We start from the raw sequence: 23,876 nt of genomic DNA, 5'->3' as shown, positions 1-23,876 counted from the left end.
TTTGTAACTGATTAAGATGGTCTGGATTTGTTTTCTTCTTGTCTGGACAGTGATAGAAAAAGAAATTGTGATACCTGTTTAGTACTAAGGAATCCAGTTGTTTCAATAATGAATATTAGATTAGCAAAGTACAGAGAACTGCCAGTACAGCCCAAGTAAGTCTGTCTGGCTCTAGAGGTGGCTTATAAATTGGGGAGGAATGGTAGGATGGCAATGAATGGAGATGCCATAACTGAATGCCTGGAAGATGCTTGAGCTTGTGATGTGTCTGGAAACCTTGATATGCATTTCTAAGGTTACAGCATGGCTTTGTGAACTTCCCAACTGAGGTCTTGTATATTTTGGAGCTGAAAAAAAGGAAAGACTTCATACTGTTCACAAGATACTCATGTGCAAGAGTCTGTTGAATTCTACAGCTTGGTGGGAATTATACAGTAATTTTAATTGATATTAAAAGAATGATTTGATAAACTGTTGCATAGTTAAGCTCTGAAGTTGGTTGGTGTTCAGTGTAAATACATAAAATTGTTTTCTACAGTAATCCAAAGCTTATCTGTTCCAAAAAAATCTTTCTTTTAGCACCTACTATGGTAAATTAGTGTTCAGACTTACTGGATTCTATAGAAACACTTCAAATTAGCATGCCCTGACCTGGAAGTTTTGTCTGTCTTTATTCTGAATGACTGTTCTGAGTGAGGGATCAAGACTTGTGACCTTTCATGACTTTTGCTCTTGGACTGCACATTTAGTTCCTGCTGGAGATGTAATTATTACTGTTTCAGAGACTGAGAACTGTCTAAATAGGCATGCTATAAGCTATTTTTCCAAACTTTAATCACCCATGTAGAGCTGTGCATAATCAATCTTGCCACTTACGAAGATGGCAGAAAAACTGTGTATCCTGAATGCCAAAAAAGTTGCTGTTCTCAAGTGTCTGGCAAAAGTAAAAGGTAGGGGGGATTGGTTTTCTATTTTGCATGTAGAGAAAACAAAATGCTAAACTTGGGAAGCCTACGGCTATAAATAATACTGGAGAAAGTACTCCATTGGGGAAGAGAAACAGTCCTTTTTTTTCCTCTTTCTCTCTCCCTGTTTTTCCATCAAGCCCTTTTCCTGACTGGGTCCTAGTTTATGCTTTTGCAGTACCTAAATTCTTATGATAGCAGGGTTTCTAACAGTCTGCTTGGAAAAACAACTCTTTACATGCTAAGAAGGATGCTAAATGTTTAGACAGAGACTTGAATTGGCAATGATGAAGATTACAGGCAAAATTCAGTTTTCTTTACCTGGATTCTGAACCATCACAACACTTTCTTAAGCCTGAGTGCCTTGCTTTGGTGGGATTCCTTGCATGCTTAAATTTCAACATCTACGTAAATATTTTATTGGATTGAGAGTCTAGTGTCTTGGCACCAGTTTTTTATTTTCAGGATATGTCAGTGGTTTGTAATGAAGGTCTCTGCACTGGTAAAATGATTAAAATTTAATAATAATTTTTTGTTCTTGAAAAATTTGCCAAAAACTTTAAGAAGATTCTTAGCTGATGAATCAAAACTGATATTTTCAGTTTTTACAGCAGCTTGGTGGTGATTATCTTAAAATATCTTTATGGATAGAATGCTGATACCAAACTTTAGATTATTAGCTGCCTTTTTATTTTATCATACCGTATGCAAATTGAATTTACATTCACTGGTATTTGTATCTGTCCCAAAATGATGGAGCCAGTCATTTTCAGATGGCATGTTTTTGCAGATCATTTCATGAGAACCTTTTGCGTGCTACCTTCACAACAGTGGCTCTACTTGAGACACTGCTGGGAAAATGCCAGGTTTCAGTTTTTACTCATTTTTTGACTAAAGAAAAATAATAGAGTGATTCTTGTGTTTCAGAGAACTCAGAAAGGCAACAACAGGTCAGAAAGTTTTTAACACTATGGATCCCTGTTTGAAATCCCTGCAAATCCTATTTGCACGCTTAAGAGTGCTAACATTGTGTGTCACCCCACAGCACCTTTGAAGGAATTACAAGGCACTTCAGGGTGCTGCAGCACCCTGGTTGAGAATCACTGCTTTATACTAAAAGCTGCAGTCCCAAGTGGCTTGATGTTGCATTCTGCAGATCTCCAGGAGGAGCTTTGCATAACACTGACGTTTCATGGCCCTTAGAGTATTGCTGTCTTTACAGAATTTGGCATAATTGGCCACTCAAACATGAAAAAGCACTTTAGAGATCATGACTTCAAACTGAACTGTTTAAATCTGTACCATTTTTATTTGTTCATTAACTTTTTACCATTATTAAAAATATTTTAATCAGATGGATAAATTCATAACCTTAGCTAGTATTAGTAGCTTTGGGATTTATTTCTTAGTGGCATGGTAAAAATGCTAGGTAAGGCTTGTATTGCTTTCATGTCTCATGATTAGCAGAGTTATTCCAGGTTACCATGAGCTGAAAACTGAAAGGAAAGTAGAAAGCTATGGAAAGTCTGTGTTTTTAGCATCATTAGCCTTCAGTACCATGGAGAGGTAATTGCAGAGATAATCCATTTTAGAGACTGGATTTTGCTTGACACTTGAAATCCAAAAGGTATGTAACATTAAATGATGGAGGCTCAAATACGTAAATATTATGCATCGTCTATGACACTGGACAACCCTGTAAAGACATCAGCCTGTCCATTTTTATATGAGTTGAAGAATTTTAGAATAAGAAAATGCAGTGTTGGAAAGACTTCTCACTTCCCATTAGGGATTGCTTGTAAAATCGGTTAGAGGTTGACTGTGGTTTGTCAGAATCAGCAACAAGGGGTTTTTTTTCCCCCCATTGTACATTTTTCTTCTATTCTGCAATAGATTCATTACCATTAAAAGAGATGTGGGAAACAGTAAGATTTGAGAGGGGAGAGGCTTGCAGATGGCTTCTTGGAGCACATGCTTAACCCAGCCTACCAATGGGCTGATTACTCAAGTACAAAATAAAAGACCTAAATTATAGCTGATTAGGGAAAGGTTAAATAGATAAGGTGGCCATAATTTCTAATAGTCTTCTAAAAGAGATACAGAGAAGTGAGACACTGACATCACATCATGAGAGATTCGGGGCTTGTTGGCACAAAGAATTGTTTACTTTTTTTTTCTCTGATTGTGCTCTTCTCAAGCAAAGTCCATTGCTTCTATTTCCATCTGCCAAAATATATTTGGAGGAATATTCCCTAGTACCCTATGAAGACTTCATTACCACAGGCTTGGCTTAACTCACAGGTCAGGGAGTTCTGCCCAGGCTGTAGAGATTGTGGCCTTAAAAGTGTCATTTGTACAAATGAATTTACAGCTCGGTCAGTAGCAGTTCCTGCACAGGTGATGTGAATGCATCTGAACTCCAACAAAAAAATTCATGTAGCACTTGTGTCTCTATATACTAGGATGCTTGTATAGTTTGGCGGTATAACTACAGGGGGCAGAACAAATTGTTATTATTGGTGAAGCGATTAGCTACCTGAAGTGCAGAGAGAGATTTGCTTAAGATTTGGATCTGTTACTGACAGAGTGGGGGGATAGGTTCATGTGTTGCTGTTAGGACACTAAACTATGAGGATATTTTTGTATATTTCCTAGTTCCATGCCATACTTTGAACAGTCAAATTGCTGAATTTCTTTCTCTGTCTTGGAAGCCGCACTTACACATTTTAGAGCTATAGATTGAAGGTCAAGCCTCCCCCTCTCTCCCCCTTCCCCCCTGGATCTGGGCCTGGCAGTGGTGAGGCCAGTGGCAGAAACAGCACCTGCAGCAGCTGCCTAAGCAGCTATAGGATGAATGGGGTTGTGTTGGCACATCCCTTGGGCATTCCCATGCTGCTGACAGCCATGGCCAGGGTGGGCTACAAGTGAAGGGAGGTGGGATGGAGGGAAGGATTTCTGGAAGAAGCCTCTAATACGGACCAGTGCAATAAGATTGTGAAGTTTTAAGGCTGTCTTGAAGAGTTGAAAGAACATGGGATGGATTTTATTAAGGAAAATGAGATTTAGCTGTGCTATATCAACTTGGGTAAGGAACTGGTGTGTGCTGTGATTGCTTTGGTACAAAACTGCATTTTGATTTCTGCCTCACCAAACTTTTACAAACAAACAATTATGAGTCGTTCTGCATTTAAAGCTACCTGTCTCTAGCCTGCTTTGCCTTGTTTTAATTGCAGTGTTCTGGTTTTACAGCAATTTATTTGGTTAACTTGCCAAGAAGTCATTCCTTCCCTCTCTATTTGTGTAGGAATAAAAATCAGAATAACCATGCAATTAAATATGACTGAAACTTACTTTATAGAGTAAGTTGTTAACAATAATGTTTTCCTGGACTTCCAAGACAATGGTGTATAATTCATAGTATACTTAAAACATGATTATATGTAGGAATTGTTGTAATGAAATAGGCAAGTGTTCATTTGCCCACTACAGAGAATACAAAGAGAACTTACCATTACTCTTCTAGAGCAAGTGTAAAAAATAGCAGCTCCATTTGTGAATGCCCTCTACTAGTGGCTCATTACTATTTTTTCTGATGCTATTACCCATATTGCTTCCTCCCAAATACTGTCATTTTTAGAAGTAGAAATGATAGCAATAGCGAGGTTTTTTTTTTTTTTCCAAAGGAAATTGTAGTGTAAGCAAGGCCTGTTGTTAAGATTAGTTACTTTTTAAATTGCCGTTAACGTCCATCAGAACTGACATTAAAATTTCCTATGTTGATTGCAACTCAAACTTTGTCAATTTCCATAATGCACGAGAACCAGAAAATGCAACGGGTTATATCTACCTTTTGCCAGTTTTAGCAAAGTGAAAAATGTAAACAAATATACTTTTACAATGTTTTTAACATTTAAATTTAAAATTGACCTAACATACTGGTAATTTTCAGAAAAATATTTACTGTCATTAAAGTTGGCACTCCAAGGTGACATAATCTATGAAATTGACTCACCTCGACTGCTACACTGCTGGTAGTGTGTTAGGTTGAGAACTGAATGAATGTAGGATGTGGTGGCAATATGTTACAGGGGTCATTTAAAGAAACATAGATATGCTTGAAAAAACTTGAAAAAGTACTTGGAAAAAGCTTTCACAGCTTCCTTTGGCAAACCCACATACAAACTGTGCACAGTTAAAGAATAAAGTTGGTTCAGTTTTAAACAGTTTTTTTGCCTTCAGCTACTCCCATGCATGCGTGTTGCAGATTGGTTAAAGTGCATGAGACATGTTAATTCCACTTTAATACTCTATGAATAATTAATTTAATAAACATTATTAAAAGAAAAACAGTTTTCCAACTTTTTAATTCTTAGACTAATAGTGTGGAATTATTATTTTTTAAAAAGGGACTTTAAAATACTTAAACTTGTCTTTTCAAAAATATAAGCAAAAGTTGCATTGAACACTATGTAAAATAGCACCTTGGGGCTCTGAAATTTCCTGGCATTTCGGTTTGAAGGCTAAACTGTGTCCTTACTTCACTGCTTTGTGCCTAGGTATTGTGAAAAAAAAATTAAACGGTCTCTAAAGTGTCATCTCGAGAAGAGTAAGTGAAGTGACATATCGGTGGTCAAAGGCTAATTTGCTTGCTTTTTAGCTTATTCTGAAAGTATTAACCATTCTGATGGACTACCATTTTATGTTGCAGGATGTGGATTAGCGATGCAAGTTCAAGCGTTAGGTACAGATATACTAATTTGTAGACCTCGTAGCTACCTAACTTCACTGTAGCAAAAACAAAAAAAACAATAGAAATTAACCAGTTTAAGTAGTATCTATTTGTGTAAAATACCACTTCTGAATTTTTTTCTTGTTTATTCAGGATATATGACTGGATGCCTGAACAACCAAATATATTCCAAGTAGAGCAGTTGGAACGTCTGAAGAAAGAGTTATCAGAACTGAAAAGCTGTGTATGTCCCTCTCTCAGCCACTTTAGTTCTTCAGCAATGTGTAAATGTCGTCATGGCCGCATGGAAGTGAATGGTATAGATAATTTACAGAAATCTTAAGGACTTAAAGGTTGAATCCAGCCAGAAACTTGCTTTGTGTATTTAATTTTTACCTCTGGAGCAAAGCTATCAATGCCTTTGTATTTTTGAGTCCAAATAAGCAATAACTAAATGTGTTCCTTTATCCATGACAGTACTTGTTAAAATATCAAATCCTGTTTTAAAAAAAAATTGGCCAGTTATAATTATTGTTCAGGTTTACATATACAGTTTTAAAACTTTCACAATCAAGTTTAAAATCGTATACTAGAAATCAAGTACTGTGACAGTGTTCAAACAGGTTTTATAAAATAAGCAATCTAAGTTCTGGTAGTTTAAAAAAAATGGTATCATAGAGAAGTTATGATCTAATATTGGAACTGCCAGAAAAAAATTGACTCCAATACTAATCTGACAGCAGGAGATTAGGAGAATGATTGTAATGTATACATAATTATACCTGGTTTGAATAAATTGGTACCTCATATGCATGCATTTGCACTGATAGATCCAACTGTACAAAACCTTTGTGCCATCATAAAATATGTATATATTTTTTTAAGTAAACTGCAATGCACATGAATTCATTTTTCTCCCATTAGTACCTTTAGACTGCTGCCTTTTTTCTTCTCTGCCAGCTGAATGAATTGTATAAAGTATGAGTGTAGCAGTGAAGGACAAACCACAAGTACAGGTTTTTATTAATTGCACTCCGACCTACTAAACTTAAAAATGCTGCAAATAATGTAACATTAACTAACGTGCAGCAGCTCTTTTATTGGCCAAGAACCTTATTATTTTACAGTAACCTTAAAGGAGAAAATACATATAATGCACAAACTCTACAAAATGCATGCTTCAGCTTTTAAGCATGAAATTATAGGTGTTTGCAATGGTCCTTGCATCCTTGTGGTGCTAGTTGAGTGTGGGGGTGACAAGGACTAACTAAACTATTTAATCTTTGTTGCCTAAAACCAGAAGCCTATATTTGCAGATGTCCAAATAAGGCTTTTTACCATCTACAGTTTGTCTTAATATGTATACAGACCACTCACTTTTGTATTCCACAACAGCTAATTTTGCAAATCACAAATGTTCAGATAATCTGCATCCTGTATTGACTGATATCTGTTCTTTGTAATTTATTCTGTAATGATAGTTTAGAATTTCTGTTAGGTATGTATGCATGTACTTAAACTTGTACCTCTTAAAATTGCAGGTCATGCCAACACAACAGCTGTAACTTTTTACTGAAGTGTTAATGTATAATAAGAATGAAAAATATTTATTTTTTCTCTTGTAAATTGATTATGAGAACTATAACTTGTATTATATTCTTTGTATACAGTCATTGCAGCATAGATTTGATTGTATGAAACAGTACAGGAATTACAGATATGTGCTCGGGCCTGCACCACTGAATGATGTTGAGTTTAAGGCAACTGGCTTCTTGCATCTTGTTACTTAAAGTTCTGTCCTCCACAAGTGGCACAGTAGTCATTAGGTACTTGGGAATTGTCTTTATTTAAAAAAAAAATAAAATAAAATACATTTTAAACCTGAATTTGGAAAAAGCTGCAATTTTTCTTATCGCAAACCACTCTAAATTCTTTGTTTCAAGCCAATTTAATGTAAATCATAGCTGCGCCTTTCGCTTGAGTTGTTTTACAGGTCCAGATTCATAACATGGCTGACTTGGGACCGTGATATTATGAATGTCAAATTTTATTTGTTTTTTTTCCATGTCTGTGAGGGATAACTAAAAGATTCCAAGTGCTTTAGTTGATCTACAAACCATGCCAGGGGTTATGTATGCAGAACTCTGCACCAAATTAGATCATGGTAAGTAGCTCAGTATGTTCTTCTTTATTGACAATAATGAGACTCTCTCCTACCGATAGCATCAAATGGGCATATTGGGCCTGATTTAATTCCTCTCTTCCCCGGTAGTGAAAATCAAGGTTTATCAGTTTTCTGAATTTCCTGTTGCAAGCTAGTGTTAGGAAGGGCAGGAATACTGTCCCTCTCTCTCCCTGCTCCCAAATGCCCAGCCCTCCTTGAGCATCTCATCTGAGGAACAGAAAGTATTTGTAGACCTGATAGAATACATCCTTCCACCCCTGGGCCACTAGAGACAAGCAAATAAGATTCATCTCATCAGTTCCTGCTGCTGTGATTTGTTTTTCCCCCTCCTGCTCTTTCTTCCCTCCCTACAACCCAGGCTTTTCCAATTTCTGTGTTGGAAAACATAGAAATTCCCCCAATTTGTTCTACACCAATGACATTTAATCTCCTCTGTTCTCTTCTGGTTTCTGCCTTAGTCATCTTTGCCTTTGAATCCTGCAGTTCCTCATCTCTAGCCTCTGTGTCTTCCCTCTTCAGCCCACCAAAAGTGTTCTGTACCTCCAGATTGCATTGAAAGAAAAATAGACAGGTGGCTTACTCTTAGAAAGGCTGTGCTTTAGGAAAAGGAAGTAGATCCCATTGAGGAACCAGTCTTACCTACTACTTGTCTTTTATGTGCTTGATTCTAGCTACAGGCAGTAGAAATAGGAAGTGGCATGTAGAAGAACCAGAAGTCTGGGGGTGGGCATTGTGGGATTGCTGTTGGAGGGCATCCTGTGCTTAGCTCCTGGCTTTAGAATCCCAAGGCTATAACAAGAGCCCTTTCAATCTTGCCCACATTAAACATGTCATTCCTATTCCTTCTTCAGGTCCAGCCTAATTCAGGTATGGTCCTGTGTCATGTGTGCCTCTCTGACCTTCCCTATTCCTATGGTGAGAGAAGACCAGCAGTACCTAGCAGGCTTACTGCAGACAGGTGCAGCCCACAGTTGGCTGAAAAAAACAGCAAGAGCCAGGTTCCTGCTGGCTGAAACTTTGAGGGTCCTTTCAAGCCTTTGTTTTTCCATTGAAGGCTGTGAATTCTGAATGGTCCGGCGATGTGCAGCAGGTTTAGTTTTATTTGCTTTAATCAAGGAGGGAGATTCCTTTCCTCAAACAAACAAACCAACCTCTCAGGTTTGGGGAATTGATACAAATTCCTGAGTTGCAGTGGATAAGCCTGCTGGAATTTCTGTCCATATTTCTGAGCACTTGCCAAAGTTGAGACAGGCCCAGTCTTAGCCACTGGCAGCAGCGTTTATAAGTTAAACATTTTTCCAAAACTGGTTCACTTTGCTTAGAGAGGCTCTGCTGCCAACACAGCCTGGGTAGCCTTGCAGCTGGGGGAGAAATGTCCTGTCCCATTGTCTTGTTCTGCCCCTCCTCCCATATACCTCCCAGTTTCACTGAGTGTAGGGTACAGGCAGCCTTTTAGCTGTGGGAAATACCTGGGGATTGGGAATCAGGCTGGAGAAACTGTTCTCAAGCCCAATTCCCTGCCCCAAAACTTTAAATGCTGCCCCTGTTGCCTGGGGTGGGACTGCAAAGCTACAGGGGATGGGAACACGGACATAGGAAACTCTCCCTGTCCCATTTTACATCTCTGTGCTGGCCAGGTGGGTGGCACAAGTGGGAATTTAAAAGCTGGGGAATGGGACTCCAGGGCTGGGGAAGTTGCCCCAACCCTGCTTCCCAGGGCCTTCAGCTTTAAATCACCCCATGTGCAGCCCATCTTGGCATCTCACATGGTGACTTAAAACTCATGGGGTTGAAACACTATTGACAGCCTGCCACCTTCCACAGCAAGAGAGAGGACAAGCTGCCAGGTAATGGGTTCCCCTAAGGGCAGGGGTCAACCAAGGAACAATCCTAGTTCCGCTTGGCTGGAAAGCTTGTTTGTGTAGCGCTCCAGTCAGTGAGCTGAAATATGTAGGCTCCAGCTCCCAGGCTGTTTATCTACTGGTAAGAAATTCTCTGAAAATTACTCTGAAATTCTACCTTGAATATCTATTACTGTAGAGTCTCCCTCCCTTACCTTTGGCATTTTCCCCCTCTCTTCTCTGCCCTACTTCTGTTTTCGTAATTTCTACCTATTTACATTTTCACTGGCATCCTGTGACACTTCTAGCTTCTCTCTTTCCTTGGAGTCTCAGAACAGCAGAGACTTCCTATACCTGAAGAAGGGTGATTGCACCCAAAAGCTTGCAAAAAACTTTTCCCTCCCAATTACTTAGTTGGTCTAATAAAAGATGTCATGTCTACCCAAAGAACCTCACCTTACTGGTAGAAATGAATGTCTGTATGCAGCCAATATAGCCTCTTTACCTTTGATACAAATCCAGACAAAAACCTTAGAACCATACTTACAGATTTTGCCACAGAGCTTGTTGCTAAAAAATTTGGTTCTGAATGCTCCAAAGTCTGAGTTTTGTGATCCGGATCTCAGAGCTGTCGCTCATCTGCCACTAAACCCTGCCTAGAGCTGTAGCTTGAGACAAAGTCTGAAGTAGGCACTCTTAAAGTAGGTGTTCTGCATCTTGTCTCAATAGTGATGCCTAGTCCTGCAGGCACAACCTGTCATGCCTATGGTGCTCAAAAGGTATGTGGGAGCAAACATATCAGCCTAGTTCCAGGCTCATGTCTGGGGTGAGGCACCTGCTGTGCCAGATCTAGTTAGGATCCTTCAGTCCTTCACATCTTTGGTGAGTGTCCCACTGCTGGGCTGATGCAGTCAGCCTTACCTTGAATAATCATATTAAAGCAATGCATCTCCAGCAGGACAGGCAGGGCGCGTGCCAGCTGATGTTGGCCAACAGTACCATGGCTAGGACGTGCTTCTTGGAAGTAGTAAATGTGTTTTTCAGACCCTCCTGTAACCTGGTCATAACAGGAGTATGGATCAGGGTTTGAAGTCCATGCCCCTGTTACTGTTGCCTATACCAGGATGGTCCTTTCTTGTGTCCCATGTGTTGGTTGACATGGGAAACTTGGGTGCCTCCCTCCATACAGAGTTGAAGATCCTGAGCAGAGGGAGGCAACTCTGGCCTGTTGAGTTTTTATGTCCACCTGGTTTCCTCTGCATTTCAGTGAGGGTCCTCACTCAGCTGACCTCTGAGGATCTCTTTCTGGACAGCTAACATCCTCACCCCACTATGGTCAGCCTGAGCACCTAACACAACTCATGATTTCCCTGGGTGGCAGGGCAACTACAAATTAGTTTTGAGGAAAACCAAAATCCAAGTGCCTCTGAGAATCTCATCCTTGGTCTTTCTGGCAGTTAGGACCCCATCTGTAAAGGGGAGATCCTGCAGGCTTTTGCCTCCCAGAACTGTTGGGAGGATAAATAAAGTCCAAGACTGAAGCACCCAGCAAGCAAAGTAAATTTAAATCAACACTAAGTCTAATTGAAATAGGCCAGAGCTAGAAGCCAGGGGTTACATTAGTTTAGCTGGGCAGACCTACCGAAGTGAATGAAGCAGCTGACAACTTCAGACCCTACCCTGCATCCATCCGAGCAGTTGTTTGCCAGTGCTCATCACTGCCTCAGCAGTCTCAACCCAGTCCCGTGGCTGCCTTTCCATCTCATGCACTAGCGGCATTGGAAGTATCTTCACAGCACACATGTATCTTCATTTTACCTGAAGGAAATGCCATTCAGTTGACATGCTGGCTGGACTAGAAACCATCGGCCTGATGGGAGTGAGTGATAATGCTAAGCGCCCCAGTGGAATCTAAACAGTAAGCAGAACAGCATCTAGCCTGCCACTTGGCAGCATGCTCTTGCTGTGTTTTGTAAGCCTGCTTGACACATTTTCAGCTCTGAGCAATGCTGCTTCAGAGAGCTGCAGAGATGTGGGGGCTCCACCCCTGCATGCAACAAGCTGCAGCGCCAGTGCAGTGTGTACTCCTGCTCAGGTACTGGATAAGAGCCTGAAGATAAGATCTTAGTGCACTGTAGTGGTACAGTATGCTCCTTGGAGGCCTGAGAAATTAGCCCAACATCACCTCCTGTGAGCAGCCAGTCTTCTGCATTAGAGGCGTGAGGAATGACAGGAGGCCACACAGACATAGATGGGTCCTGGTAGCTGTCTGCTAATGCAAATCATTGCTTGCTGAAAGTCTTTTATATCTCCGTTAAACCTCAGGGATGAAGGGCTGGCTGCTGTAAATTGTGCTGAGGTTTGGCAGTGTTTTCATAGCAGCGCTGGTGCAGTGGAATCTATTTTGAGAAGATGGGCTGACGGCAGTGGGAGTTTCCTCCACTTCAGAGTCATGACTGCCTGCGTTTTTCAAACCTGCTACAAGCTGGGATGTGTCAAAACTAAGCCAAAGAAGGGAGGAAGGTGGTAGAAGTGAATGCTTTGCTTTCTCATCATTGCTTCCCTATCCTGTATTTGCCTCATCTCCTTTTGGTGCAGTTTGGCAGAGCATGTGGGCCCGATTCTCAGCAGGGATAAATCAACCACCAATTTCAGTAGAGCTGCATGCACTTGTACCAGCTGAGGAATCTTGCATTCTGTCTGGTTGGAGCTGGGTCACAGAGGAGGCATGCTTAAAAGGTGAAGCCACAAACCCTATTCATTAGGAGTTTCCATGAGCTGGGAAGTGTGTGATAAGAAAATGACCTGGGGTTGGTGGCAGCTTATCTCTGAGCTTTGACCTGAAGCCAGGGCCCAATGATGCTGCCTTTCCTCTGATATGCTTGTTGTTCTACTGTCACCCATTTACTTGTTTAATATTTTTTCTCTAAAGACTGATTGCAAGTAATTTGCAGCATGTATTTGATGCTCTGTATTTGGGGTTTGACTTAAGTTGCTTAGTTGTGATTGGACAGCTAAATCATGAGGTTTCTCTTCCTAGACTGGATGAACACACAAATATGCAATACCTTGCTTAACTTGCAGGGCACCATGATTGTCCCTGAGGTTTCCGTCAGTGACACACCAGGCAGCTCCTCTCTGAGCTCCATCTGGTGCACATCCTTCTCATCTGAGACATCCTGCTATTCCCCCTCATCGGGTGGAATTCCCTCACATTCAGACCAGATCCTGGTTGACAATGGATCAGTATTCATATCACACCAATCATCAGTACCTGGTCCTCACCAGGAAAACTAATGATCCTCCAAGTGAACCAAAATCTGCAAACTTTTCAAGGAATCCTGGTGTCACTGCCACTGAACACCCAGACTTCATGCAGTCCTATGACTTCCACACCACTGAGCCTGCACTTCAAATCTTACAACTTAATATTGAGGGTGTGTTGGCTGCCAAGCGAAGACCAGATCCTGCATTACAGTGCCCTCTGGGTCAGACCTGCTTCCCCTGCAGGTCTGACAGTTTGGCACTTGTGGTTCTTCCCTTCAGAAATTAACAGCAGTCAACAGAGTGACCTTGTGGCCATACAACCTTCTTGAACCTAAAGTATTGGTCCATCTTAACAAAAGGAACAAAGCATAGCACGACAGGAAAGACTTTAAAACAACAAGCAGTCTGTACTCATGTCTATCTGCCCAAGCATGTGTATATTTTATTTCAGCCCATAAGCTCTGGGGAGCTGCATATCAGTGCATTTTCTCTGCACTGTTTCACAGCAACTTTGGCTTCTGGGGTGAAATAATTGTTTCATACTTTGCTGGCTCCCAGCACTGCAAAACATGTTTTGTGACTGGAGCCTGGAAGGTAGGTTTGTTGCAGTTAATAGTTAGGCATGGTCTCTGAAGGGTTGGCTTGGAGGGGCTCTATGCTTATTCACTGTTCTGTTTCCTCTCTGCATTTCCAACAATGTGGATTCAGCCTGTGGAACTGTTCCATCTGGGGTTCCTGTGGGACATGACCTGCTGCAGAATTTGGGGTCCCTGGACCACCATGAGCATGGCCATCAGCAGCAGCCCTACAGACCTGCTATGTTGCCACATGTCCCTGCCACCTGTCATAGAGCTACAAGATGACACAGGTGACTGAGTTGCTCAACATGCAGCACCGTGATAGAAACCTCAGGGACAATTATGGTCCCCTGCATGTTAAGCAAGTTATTGCATATTTTGTGTGTTCATCCAGTTGTTGCTGGCCCTGTGGATCTGACTTGGGAGAAGCCCCTGTGGTCTGGATCTGGCAGGGGCCTGGGTGAGTTTGGCACCCCTAAACTTAACCTATGTCATCATATAGCAAATATCTCTTACAACACTCCAATAAACACCTAGAACATATAGGAGGCAGGAACTATGACAGCCATTTCATATTGTTCTTGCTCTGCTTCTTGACAAATGAGCCTTTCACACCTGCCAGGTTGCTTTCAGGCCTATGGAGTTGCTAGGAGTCTTCTTCTAGGCCTACTTTATGGATGAGTCACCAGGTGGAATTACTTTTAAGGATTTCTTTAGTGCTTGAGAGTTTCTGTCTCTCAACTTAAGCCTCTGTCACCACAGTATCTGATGAGCACCTCACAACCTTTAATGTAATTATTGCAACATGTGGGATGCAGGGAGGCACTATTATCCGTTTACAAAGCAGGAACAGAGGTACAGACATTAATGCCCAAGAGCCCAGAAAACCTTCAGCAGATCATAGGATCAATCCAGGGACTCCTAAATCCCAGATCACTGCCCACTAGGGCTGTGCAAAGCTTTGGGTGCTGATTCAATTCGGAGGAGATTCGACCTGATTTGGTGGCCAAATCTCCAAATCCAAATCAAATCAGGGGACCAGCTAAAAGGTCTGAATTAATTTGAAGCTCTCTGAATTGATTTGGAAAAGATTTGGAGAACTTCAGCTATTCAGGCAGTCCCCAACTGCTGCAGCAGGGAGCTGAACCCAGACTCCATGCTGGTAAGTAAGGGGTGGGGGGGGGGACCATAGGAGGACCCAGGCCCCATTCCCTGCCTGCTCCCCCAACCGCCCCCTGCCACCTGATTCCTCCAGCACCCCCATGGCTGCCCTGCCCACCCCAGCTCCTGGTGCTTTAAGAAAAAAACAAAACAAAAACTGCAGTGGCCTTGGGGCCTCAGGGGGCTCGTGCAGAGCCCCCCACACAGCACGGGGCAGTGGGGGGCAGGTGCCAGTGAGTCAGGGCTTTTTTTGTGTGGTTTTTTTTTTAAGGGCCAGGAGCTGGAGTCGGCGGGGCAGCCGGGAGGGGGCTCATGGCAGAGCCCCCCATGCAGTGGGGGGCAGCAGGGATCACCTCCCTGCCTGGCAGCACCCAGTGAGTCATGGTTTTTTTTTCTTCAAAGAGCCAGGAGCTGGGCAGGGCAGCCATTGAGGGTGGGCGGGGGATGGGCCTGTGATTCAGAGATTTGGCTGATTCGATTCAGGACAGTGATTCAAATCACCACATCAAATCACTGTCCCCCAAATTGTCCAGATCTGAAGTGAATGCTAGCCATTTCGCACAGGCCTACTGCCCACATCGTGAGGCCATTCTTCCACCCCGATGAGTCTAAATCAGCACATGTAAGAAAGACATCCACCTTATTTGCACAAGGGACCAAAATTAATCTTGGCTTCTGATTCTAGCTGTGTATGAATCTTATTCAAAGGAAAGCAGACAGGATGAAATGGGCTTACCGTGAAACACTGATTTGGTCTGTTCCCTACCCAGTAACCTGCGAGTGTCTAAGGGTGTCTGTAGACATGCCAGGAGGCTGCTCCAATGCACTGTAATTACAGCACAATGGAGTAGACTCGATTAATTCAGCCTGCTGGAGAGTGCTAATTACCGCTCTCTGGCCACCCTCCTGTCTCGTGTATGGGCATCCTTGTGCTTCAAAATGGTGGCAGGGGTGCTTTAACTAAAGCTAATTCAATGAGATTTAGTTAAAGCACCCCTGCCCCCATTTTGAAGCATGGGGACGCTGATACACAAGAAGCTGCAGTGCTCTCCAAGCTGCTCAAATTAAAGCACCTCACCCTGAAACCATTTGTAAAAATGCGCTAAGAGTGTTTCTTCTTGCTTTGAGAGACAGAGAAAAAGAGAGAGAGAGAGAGGAAAAACTCTCTTTCTTACTGCTTCAGCTAGTTTCCTCTCAGTCACAGTCTGATGTCCATGCTCCACATTTTAAGTGCCATTCATATAACATTTGAGAAATTAGAAACAGACTAGAACAAGTTAGGGGCTCCCTTTTTGTGCCCCAAGGTTCTTAGATATCTTTGCCATCAGACACCCAGTTCTTAGCCACATTTCTGCTTCTTTCAGCCTCAGGCTCTCAGAGACTGAAAGCAGCCTGTAGCTTAACTGGGAGCAGCCTACAGGTTTCTCAGAGATTTGCTGGCTGAAGTGATTCCCTAGGGCAGAGATTCTCAACCAGAATGCTGCCAGACTCTTTGAAGGTGCCCCAAGGTATGAGAAGATGAGAGGTATGAAGAGAAGAAGAAAAGCTAAGCAGATAAGTGCAGGCTCATCCAATCCCCCACTTCCACTGCTCAGCCCCTCTGCATGGAGGTGAGCACTGTAATATATAAATTCATTGTTGGAATTGCTTGCCACTTAATTGACAAATGTTATGGAGGGGTGTCTTGAGTCCAGTTTGGGGTGCCTCAAGTCCAAAAAGGTTGAGAACTACTGCCCTGTGCACAGTATTGCAAACCATCCAGTGTAGTGTGTGCTCTACCTTTATCACCTTAAAATCTTGGCATCTTCCCTCCGCACCATTCCTCCAAAATGCCCCTGAGAAAGAGGGAGCTGGTATAAAGGCTCTTGTACTCTCCTGTGGCAGATGCTGCAGATTTGGCTTCTTACACCTGATAAGGATTGAACAGAGGAACCTTCTCTGAAAATATCACTAGTCCATAGACATTACTAGTCAGCATCAAGTTACATTAACACCCTTCCTTTCTAAGTGCCAATAGTGCTCCCTTTTCTGAGCTGATGGCCCCAATCCAAAGAATTCATACCAACATGACTCCAAATTATGCTAGTTAGCTTCAAGAAGTGAAGAATTTAGGCTGTGCAACAGTGTATTCATATCATCTAGACTGAGCAAAAATAGCCTGGAGATGTGTCTGGGCCGAGGAGATCATTAGAGGATGTAGATGGGTATAGGCTATGAAAGGTAAGGCACAGGAAAAATGGGGAGATTCTTATTTCTCACATAGGCAGAAAAGGAAAATACAATTTGCTCCTGAATTACAAGGAGGTAAACACTGCATTTCACATTCATCAGCTTGAAACCCCTGCAATGCAGAGGCTACTCTAGAAGAGATGGTAATAGTAACAATTCTTCTTTTGATAATGTCTTTTAGCCAGAGAACTCAAATTACTCAAATCATCAGATGGCAGAATCCAATAGAGTTACTCCAGTCTAGAGCAGTTGAGTATCTGATCCCTTAATAGTTTGCAATTGAACACACACCTATTTACCCACAAGGAACATTTTTGTTTCCTTTCATGTGCTTTGTGGATATGAGGATTGCGAGGGGGAGGAATTGTATACCATAAAGTTGCCTGGAACGCATTTATTGTGCTGTTGCATATATTAGATACCACATATCATTTGGGGCTTAGCACTTAATATTTTAGGCCACATCCTTAGCTGGTGTAAATTTGTGTAGCTTTGGCTAACTTCAGTAGATCAGTCTCCATTTGCACCAGCTGAAAATGTGGGTCTTAAGCAAAATCCAGTAAAACCTCCTGCTAATTTCAGTGGGATTTAGGTCAGAGGTGACTAAACTGGCTCTGAGTCTCTAGGGCAGGGGTGGGCAAAATGCAGCCTGTGGGCCAGATGCAGCCCACCAGGCCGTTCTATCCAGCCTGCGGGGCCGCTAAGAAATGTAGAAAATTAATATTCATCTGTCCCTGGCTGCCTGTCATGTGGCTCTCGATGGTTTGCCAAAACTCAGTAAGCAGCCCTCCACCTCAAATAATTGCCTGCCCCTGCTCTAGAGCTATGCTGATTTATACTACCTGAAGATTTATGATCCTTTGCCTTCCTGTTGTCTTGTGTTTGTTTTCCTTATGTATCTGGCTTCCCCTCTACTGACTGATTTATTACAGTTTTCTCATTGATTCTATTTTTTTTATCACCAGCCTTTTTTCCCTCTTCTCTTTAAGGCTCAAAAATCACCAATATTTCATACAAATTACTGCACACTTATATATATGTAAGTGCAAATCCAGCCAAGGAAAAATATTGTGAATGTAATTGGAAAAGATCTGGAATAAATACCAAGCAGTCTTACTTAAATGTGCATTTCATTATGACTGCACCATCCAGCCTAAAATTAATGAGTTAATTTCCTGGCTTGATATTTATTCACGATTTGTAGTTTCTGTGAGAGCTAGAGAGAGTGTTGCTGATTTCTGCAGTAATTACTTAGCCTGAGCTCAAAGCATAAGGAATCCCTGTGGTATGCAATGCATAATTAAAATATCTGTCTCACAACACAGGAAAGAACATATTTCTTCTGAGCTGTGTGTCCCTGGCATGCCAGGGAAAAGTGTCCAGGGAGAACCTATGAGATAAGCAGGCTTCCAAGGGCCCTGAACCACATACCCCAGAGAGCTGGCTCTGATTGGTTGGAAGAAGGGAGCAGGAAATTTAGAGGGGTGCTGAGAGAACAATTGGCATTTGGTTTTCCCCGGGAGTGGGAAAAATGTGGTGGAGCCAGGAGCGGTGCAGACCAGGAAAAAAGAGGATCCAGGCAGTGGGGATCTGACCAGCCCTCTGAGAAAGCTAAGTGAAGTGGGTGACTGGCCAGAGGGAACCACACCAGCAGAACTGGTGATGTGGACAGGCAGGAGGTATGTCCTATGGCATCCAGTGGAGATTGGCAGGGAAAGAGAGGCAGAGCAAGTCTTGAAGTTAGTGGTGAGGTTTAGAGACCACCCAAGGAAGGTGAATGCCACAGAGCAATTTACACAGTAAGACTGAAAAGATGAAGAAGGGAAAAGGGGATTGAGTTATATATCCTGCTGGAATTATAGTGCAGCTTGAAGAAGAGAATGTGATTAATTTAGGAATTTTGGATGTATTTGGAGGCCTGACTGAGAAATAGGCTGTAATTTACTTTATTGGGGTGAACAAATTATAGCTGTGAAAGCAAAGCCCAAGAGATATTGATCTGTGATTGCAAATAGTCTTCCAGCCTTGATCTAAGAGGTACCGAGAGAATTAAGTTGTAAAGTCTGAAGTAATGTTGAAGGAAAAGCTGAAGAAATAATAATTATGTTGATCTAAAGGGGTAGTTAAATGCATCTCTGAGTTTCATGAAGACATGGGAGAAAGGAGGCAAAAAGAGTGAAATGAATGTTATACTTGTGGATAAGCAAGCAGCTTAATGGATAGAGATTTCACAGGACAGGAGACAAGAGCCATAGAGTGACAGATTAAGGAACATGGAGGAGTCCAGAGAGTTGACCCAGATAGACAAGACCAATGGGGACTTTTCACCATAGGTCTGAGAGGAAAGGGGAAGGGTGCAAGGGAGGTGAAACCCTGCAAAAGAACCGGGATCCCACCAGACAGATGCTCTTCTGAAGAGTTTTCCAGCCTCTCTCAAAAAACTAAACCATCAAGTCGTGGTGGGCAAGTGGTAGAGCGTGATAAAGGCCAATGGCACTACAGCATAGCGGTATGTTGAGAATACACACACGATCATACTAGGGTTTAAGCAAATAAAGGGAGAGAAACCATTAAAGTGCTAGCACTGTTAGAAAGAATTGTGCAAGCAATAAACAGTGTGAGCTATTCTAGATAAATTCACATAGAAGGAAACAGTACCATATGAACCTTACCTCAGGAATGGGCAAAATATGGCCCAGATGCGGCCTGTGAGGGCATTCTATCTAGTGCGCAGGACCCCTAAAATAATGTAGAAAATTAATATTTCTCTACCTTTGGTTCCTGTCAAAAATGCAGGAACCAAGGGCAGTAGGACCCAGGGGAAGCCCAGTGGGCTCCCACAACAGCGCCCCCCCCCAGCGGGAAGCCCCAGCCGGGGTTTCTGGGCTGGGAGCATGTGACTACCCTGGCATAGGAAGCTCAGGTAAGGGGGGGTGGGGACCCCGAGCAAGGAAGGAGTGCGGGTGGGGGGAAGCTGTGCCTCCCCACCCACGCCTAGTGCCCCATGCTGCACTTGCTTGCAGCCCATGTGTGGCTACTTGTGCCCACTCCAGACAGCCCCACGTGGGCTGCGAGTGCCTGCAGCATGGAGCACCAGGTGTGGGGCAGGGTAGGGGCTGCTTCCCCCACCCCCCTGCTCAGCTTTTTCCTGGGCTCCTTCCCTGCATGGAGAAAAGCATCCCCTCGCCCACCCCATGGCCGGCGCCCCGCACTGCAGGTGCTTGAAGCCGACCTGGGGCTGTCCAGAGCAGGCACAGGCAGCCCCATGTGGGCTGCAAGCAGCTGCAGTGCAGGGCACAGGGCATGGGTGGGGAAGGGCTGCTTTCTCCCCACACCCCACTGCTCAGCACCACCTTGTAACCCAACCCCACTTCCAGGTTCGGCAGTGGGTTGGGTTACAAGCTGGTGCTGAGTGTGGGGAAAAGTGGCCCCTTACCTGCCCCATGGCCAGCGCCCTGCCCTGCAGCTGCTTGCAGCCCACATGGGGCTGCCTGCTCTGGACAGCCCCATGCAGGCTGCGAGTGGCTGCAGCAGGGAGCACCGGCCACAGGGCAGGTGAGAGCCACTTTTCCCCACACTCAGGACCAGCTTCTTTCCTGCTGGTGAGCAGGGGGTCAGGGCTGTGTGCTGCCCCCTGCCTATATCGTGGGGCTGGGGGGCACTGGGAGTGAGTGGGCAGGGAGCCAGTGGGAACACAGGGCCCGCACCGGTGTCCCGGAGCCAGTGCTGGTGGGGCCCAGAGCAGGGTGGCAGGAGTATGGGGTCCCAGCTGGCAGGGGCTCTGTGGAGCTGGGCCAGCTCCTGCCTCCCTGCTGGTGCAGCCCAGCCCGGCTCCACAGAGCCCTGCCAACCTGTGCCCCACTCTGGGTCCCACCGGTGCTGGCCCTGGGACATTGGTCCCAAGACATTGGGACGTTGGTCCCAAAATGGTGACCGGGGGCAGGGCACCTGTCAAAGGGTGGGGCATCTGTCAAGGGGCAGGGCTACTCATGCAGCCCTCGACAGCCTGCCAAAACTAGGTAAGTGGCCCTCCACCCAAAATAATTGTCCACCCCTGCCTTTCCTCCATCAAGAATCAACTTAGGGTCAACAAGAAAAGTAAAAAGAGGCTTTGCATGTTGAAAAAAATAGCTGGCATGTCAATCAGTTTCAGACCAAATCTGATTCCCTTCTGAAAAACACCCTAAAACACAATAATGCAGTGAAAGAATCTAGGGAATAAAAAAAAAGCACAAAGAAAAATGGCTCTTTGCTAATGCCAGTGAAGCTGTTAGCACCATGCCAAAACAACGCAGTACTGATCCCTGGGTTTAGTCCTATTATAAATATCTAATCAATGCCTATGATAATTTTACTGTGTGGGTACAGTCATTGATAAGTACTATATCAGTGTCATCATATTTATAGTGTTTTGAAATTGTCAAGCGAAGGAGCCATATAACTGTTACCAGATTTTGAATGTCATAAAGACATTTTAGTTAAATTACTGAATTGGCTAATCACATTCCAAGAAGAGGACGAGAAGCTCTAGGAGTCAGTAGCCCTACAACCCTGTTATTTTGTTTCAAAGTCTAGATCTCAACTACAATCAGTATGAACCAAGTGCAGCTTTCCCTCTGGAATTTTCAGTAGGGCTGGCGGGAATTTCCCATGTGGTTCAACGAAGGCCAATCGGCACAACTTCCCCTGGAAAGATGTCAGCCAAAGAGTAGAGAACAACCCCCATGCCAGGCAAAACCCTGCATGAGACAATGTAGCCTTGTAAGGGAAGACTCATTTTTCAGTCACTTATTAGTTCAACTTGGCTCCTGACCAACACTTGTCCTCCCAAGTATTGAGTGACTAAATAAAGGCAGCTGCTCACTATTGTGCAACAAGGTTGCTTCACTGGTTTCAAAAATGAAGAGAATGAGACTATAAACTACTTGCCTACAGTGTGCCAGTCTGTTCTGCAATTTTTTTCCACTCAACAAATGAACAGTGTGGCTGATGGCCTATTCTGGAGCAGCTGAAAAGGGGAACTTGTCTTCTCTGCAACTACTGTGGGTTGTGGCTAGTAGCTCTGTTGACTAGAGGAACATTGATGGGCCTGGGCAAGGTTAGCAGGAATGTTGCTCCTGCTAGCTATGTTAGTAAGGTGTCCTGAAGCCCTTAGGAAGAAGGAATGGGGCAACAAGAGCAAAGCACTGTTAAGACTGACTGTAAGATGCCTGCTGGGCCATCAAGTGCTATCTCCCTGCATTTGCAGTAGGGCTGTGTGAGGCTTTGGGCAGAGCTTCGGATCCAGAGAAGCTTCGGATGCTTTGGGGTTGGAAGCAGCATGTTCAGGTCAAAGTGCTGCCTTGTTTGGTTTTCCCAAGAGCTTCGGAGCTTCCAAAGAGCTTCGGAGCCACCTCAGAGATCCGGCCATAGGGAATAATGGGGAAACAATGAAATATCTATAACTTTGTTGTTTTTTCTCCAATTTGGATGAAATTTTCTGTGGTGGTAGACTCTGCAGAGAGCATAAAGCCTTCCAAGTTTCAAGAAGATCAGTGCAGGGGATTGGGGGGAACTGCCCCTCAAGCTGTGAACAAGCAAAACTTGTGCTATGGATGACCTTGCATGTGTTAAGGCGCAGCAGGGTGACAGCTGCAGGGATGGTGGCCCCTGCTGCGGCTGCAAAACCTACCAGCTGCGGAGTAGATCAGTGCAGGGGCATTCTTGGGCCCTGCACCCCGGCTGCTGACAGGCAAAACTCATGCCATGGGTGCTTGTGGGACTGACTGTTTCTGTCTTGGGGGAGGGAGACACTACTGCAGGCCTGGCTGCTAAGCTACTGTGTTACCAGTTACCAATCAATCATGATTCACTCAGGGACTAGCTCAATACACAGGACCTAGTTAAAGTAGCCAGTTAATTGCCATCAGTTAGCACCTACAAAACCAGACTAAGGAGAGGAAAGAATCAATACAGACAATCAACTGCCCCAAGGCAGACACAATCAGTCCCACAAGCACCCATGGCATGAGTTTTGTCTGTCAGCAGCTAGGGGTGCACGGCCCCAGAACCCCCCTGCATCCATCTCCTCAACAGCTGGCAGGCGTCATGGCCACAGCAGGGGCCACCATCCCTGCAGCTGTCACCCTGCTGCGCCTTAACACAAGTGGTGTCACCCATGGCATGAGTTTCGGCTGGATCGAGGCAGAAACCCAGTCTGGAGCTCCGGATCAGATCGCAGCCGTCCAAAGTGGCTGGATCTAAAGCCGGATCAGATTGCTGCTGACTCGCATGGGCCTAATTTGCAGTCTGTTACTTTAGCTCTTATCCAGTGCCCATTGTAGTTAATGGAAGAGCCTCCATTGACTTCTTCAAGGGAAGCTAGCTGGTTTTGAAAAAAGTCCAGCCCTAAGACACCAATTCTGACTACACCTTCAGCACAATTTAAATGCAAGTAAAAGAACCAGAGGGGAGGAGGTACAGGTCATGAGAAGTAGTCATTTCTTAATGTCAGTGAGGTGAAGGGAAAGCACCTAGTTCTGATCAGTATTCTTAAACCCTGTGTCCCTGCAAATGAGACATGCTTCTTAAAGTTAAATCTTTCTTCTAAAAATGGCCTATCTTAAATTTGAGTACAAGAGAAGAAAGTAATATAATGCCCTAAAGAAGTTATATCCTTGTAAATGTATCTATCTTTTCTGGTTAATTGTTTTTTTAAAAACTGAAAGCCAGTAAATGTGGGTGTCTTGAATTCACAGACATCTTGTATTTAAAGCAATTCAGCATTGTATAGAAGTAAAAATGTTAATTCCCCTCTCAGTAATGGTGATGGCCCCATGACTAAAGTCCCCAAATAGCTTAAACTTTGATATGTTGGACTAGCCAGATATCAGAAGCCACCTCAGAGAGGACTGTCTGTATGGTTTCAACAGAAAGAAAAGG

At 43.7% G+C, this 23,876-nt stretch overlaps 1 protein-coding gene and 1 long non-coding RNA gene across 4 annotated transcripts in view; one reads left to right on the top strand and one right to left on the bottom strand.

Annotated features, from left to right (window-relative positions):
* Positions 1-7,580, top strand: part of GPCPD1 (glycerophosphocholine phosphodiesterase 1) — a 70,737-nt gene extending 63,157 nt beyond the window's left edge. For 2 of the 3 annotated variants that reach the window (XM_019549065.1, XM_019549066.1), the window contains exon 20: positions 5,848-7,580. In XM_019549065.1, coding sequence (XP_019404610.1) covers positions 5,848-6,037 — 190 coding nt within the window. In that variant the 3' untranslated portion in view covers positions 6,038-7,580. Of the gene's footprint in view, positions 1-847; positions 951-5,847 lie in introns of all 3 variants that reach the window. The other variant, XM_019549067.1, reaches the window with a different exon arrangement.
* Positions 1,090-22,359, bottom strand: LOC109319475. The gene is made up of 3 exons (XR_002103515.1): positions 22,349-22,359; positions 19,948-19,949; positions 1,090-3,883 (listed from the first exon to the last, which is right to left on the bottom strand). It is a non-coding gene; the product is annotated as an uncharacterized LOC109319475 (long non-coding RNA).
* Positions 22,360-23,876: the final 1,517 nt, after the last annotated feature.

Source organism: Crocodylus porosus, unplaced genomic scaffold (assembly GCF_001723895.1).
Source record: "Crocodylus porosus isolate Cpor-Errol unplaced genomic scaffold, CroPor_comp1, whole genome shotgun sequence".
In the NCBI taxonomy this organism is placed as follows: Eukaryota; Metazoa; Chordata; order Crocodylia; family Crocodylidae; genus Crocodylus; species Crocodylus porosus.
Note: the sequence above shows the minus strand (reverse complement) of the source record. Positions and strands in the feature narration are given on the sequence as shown.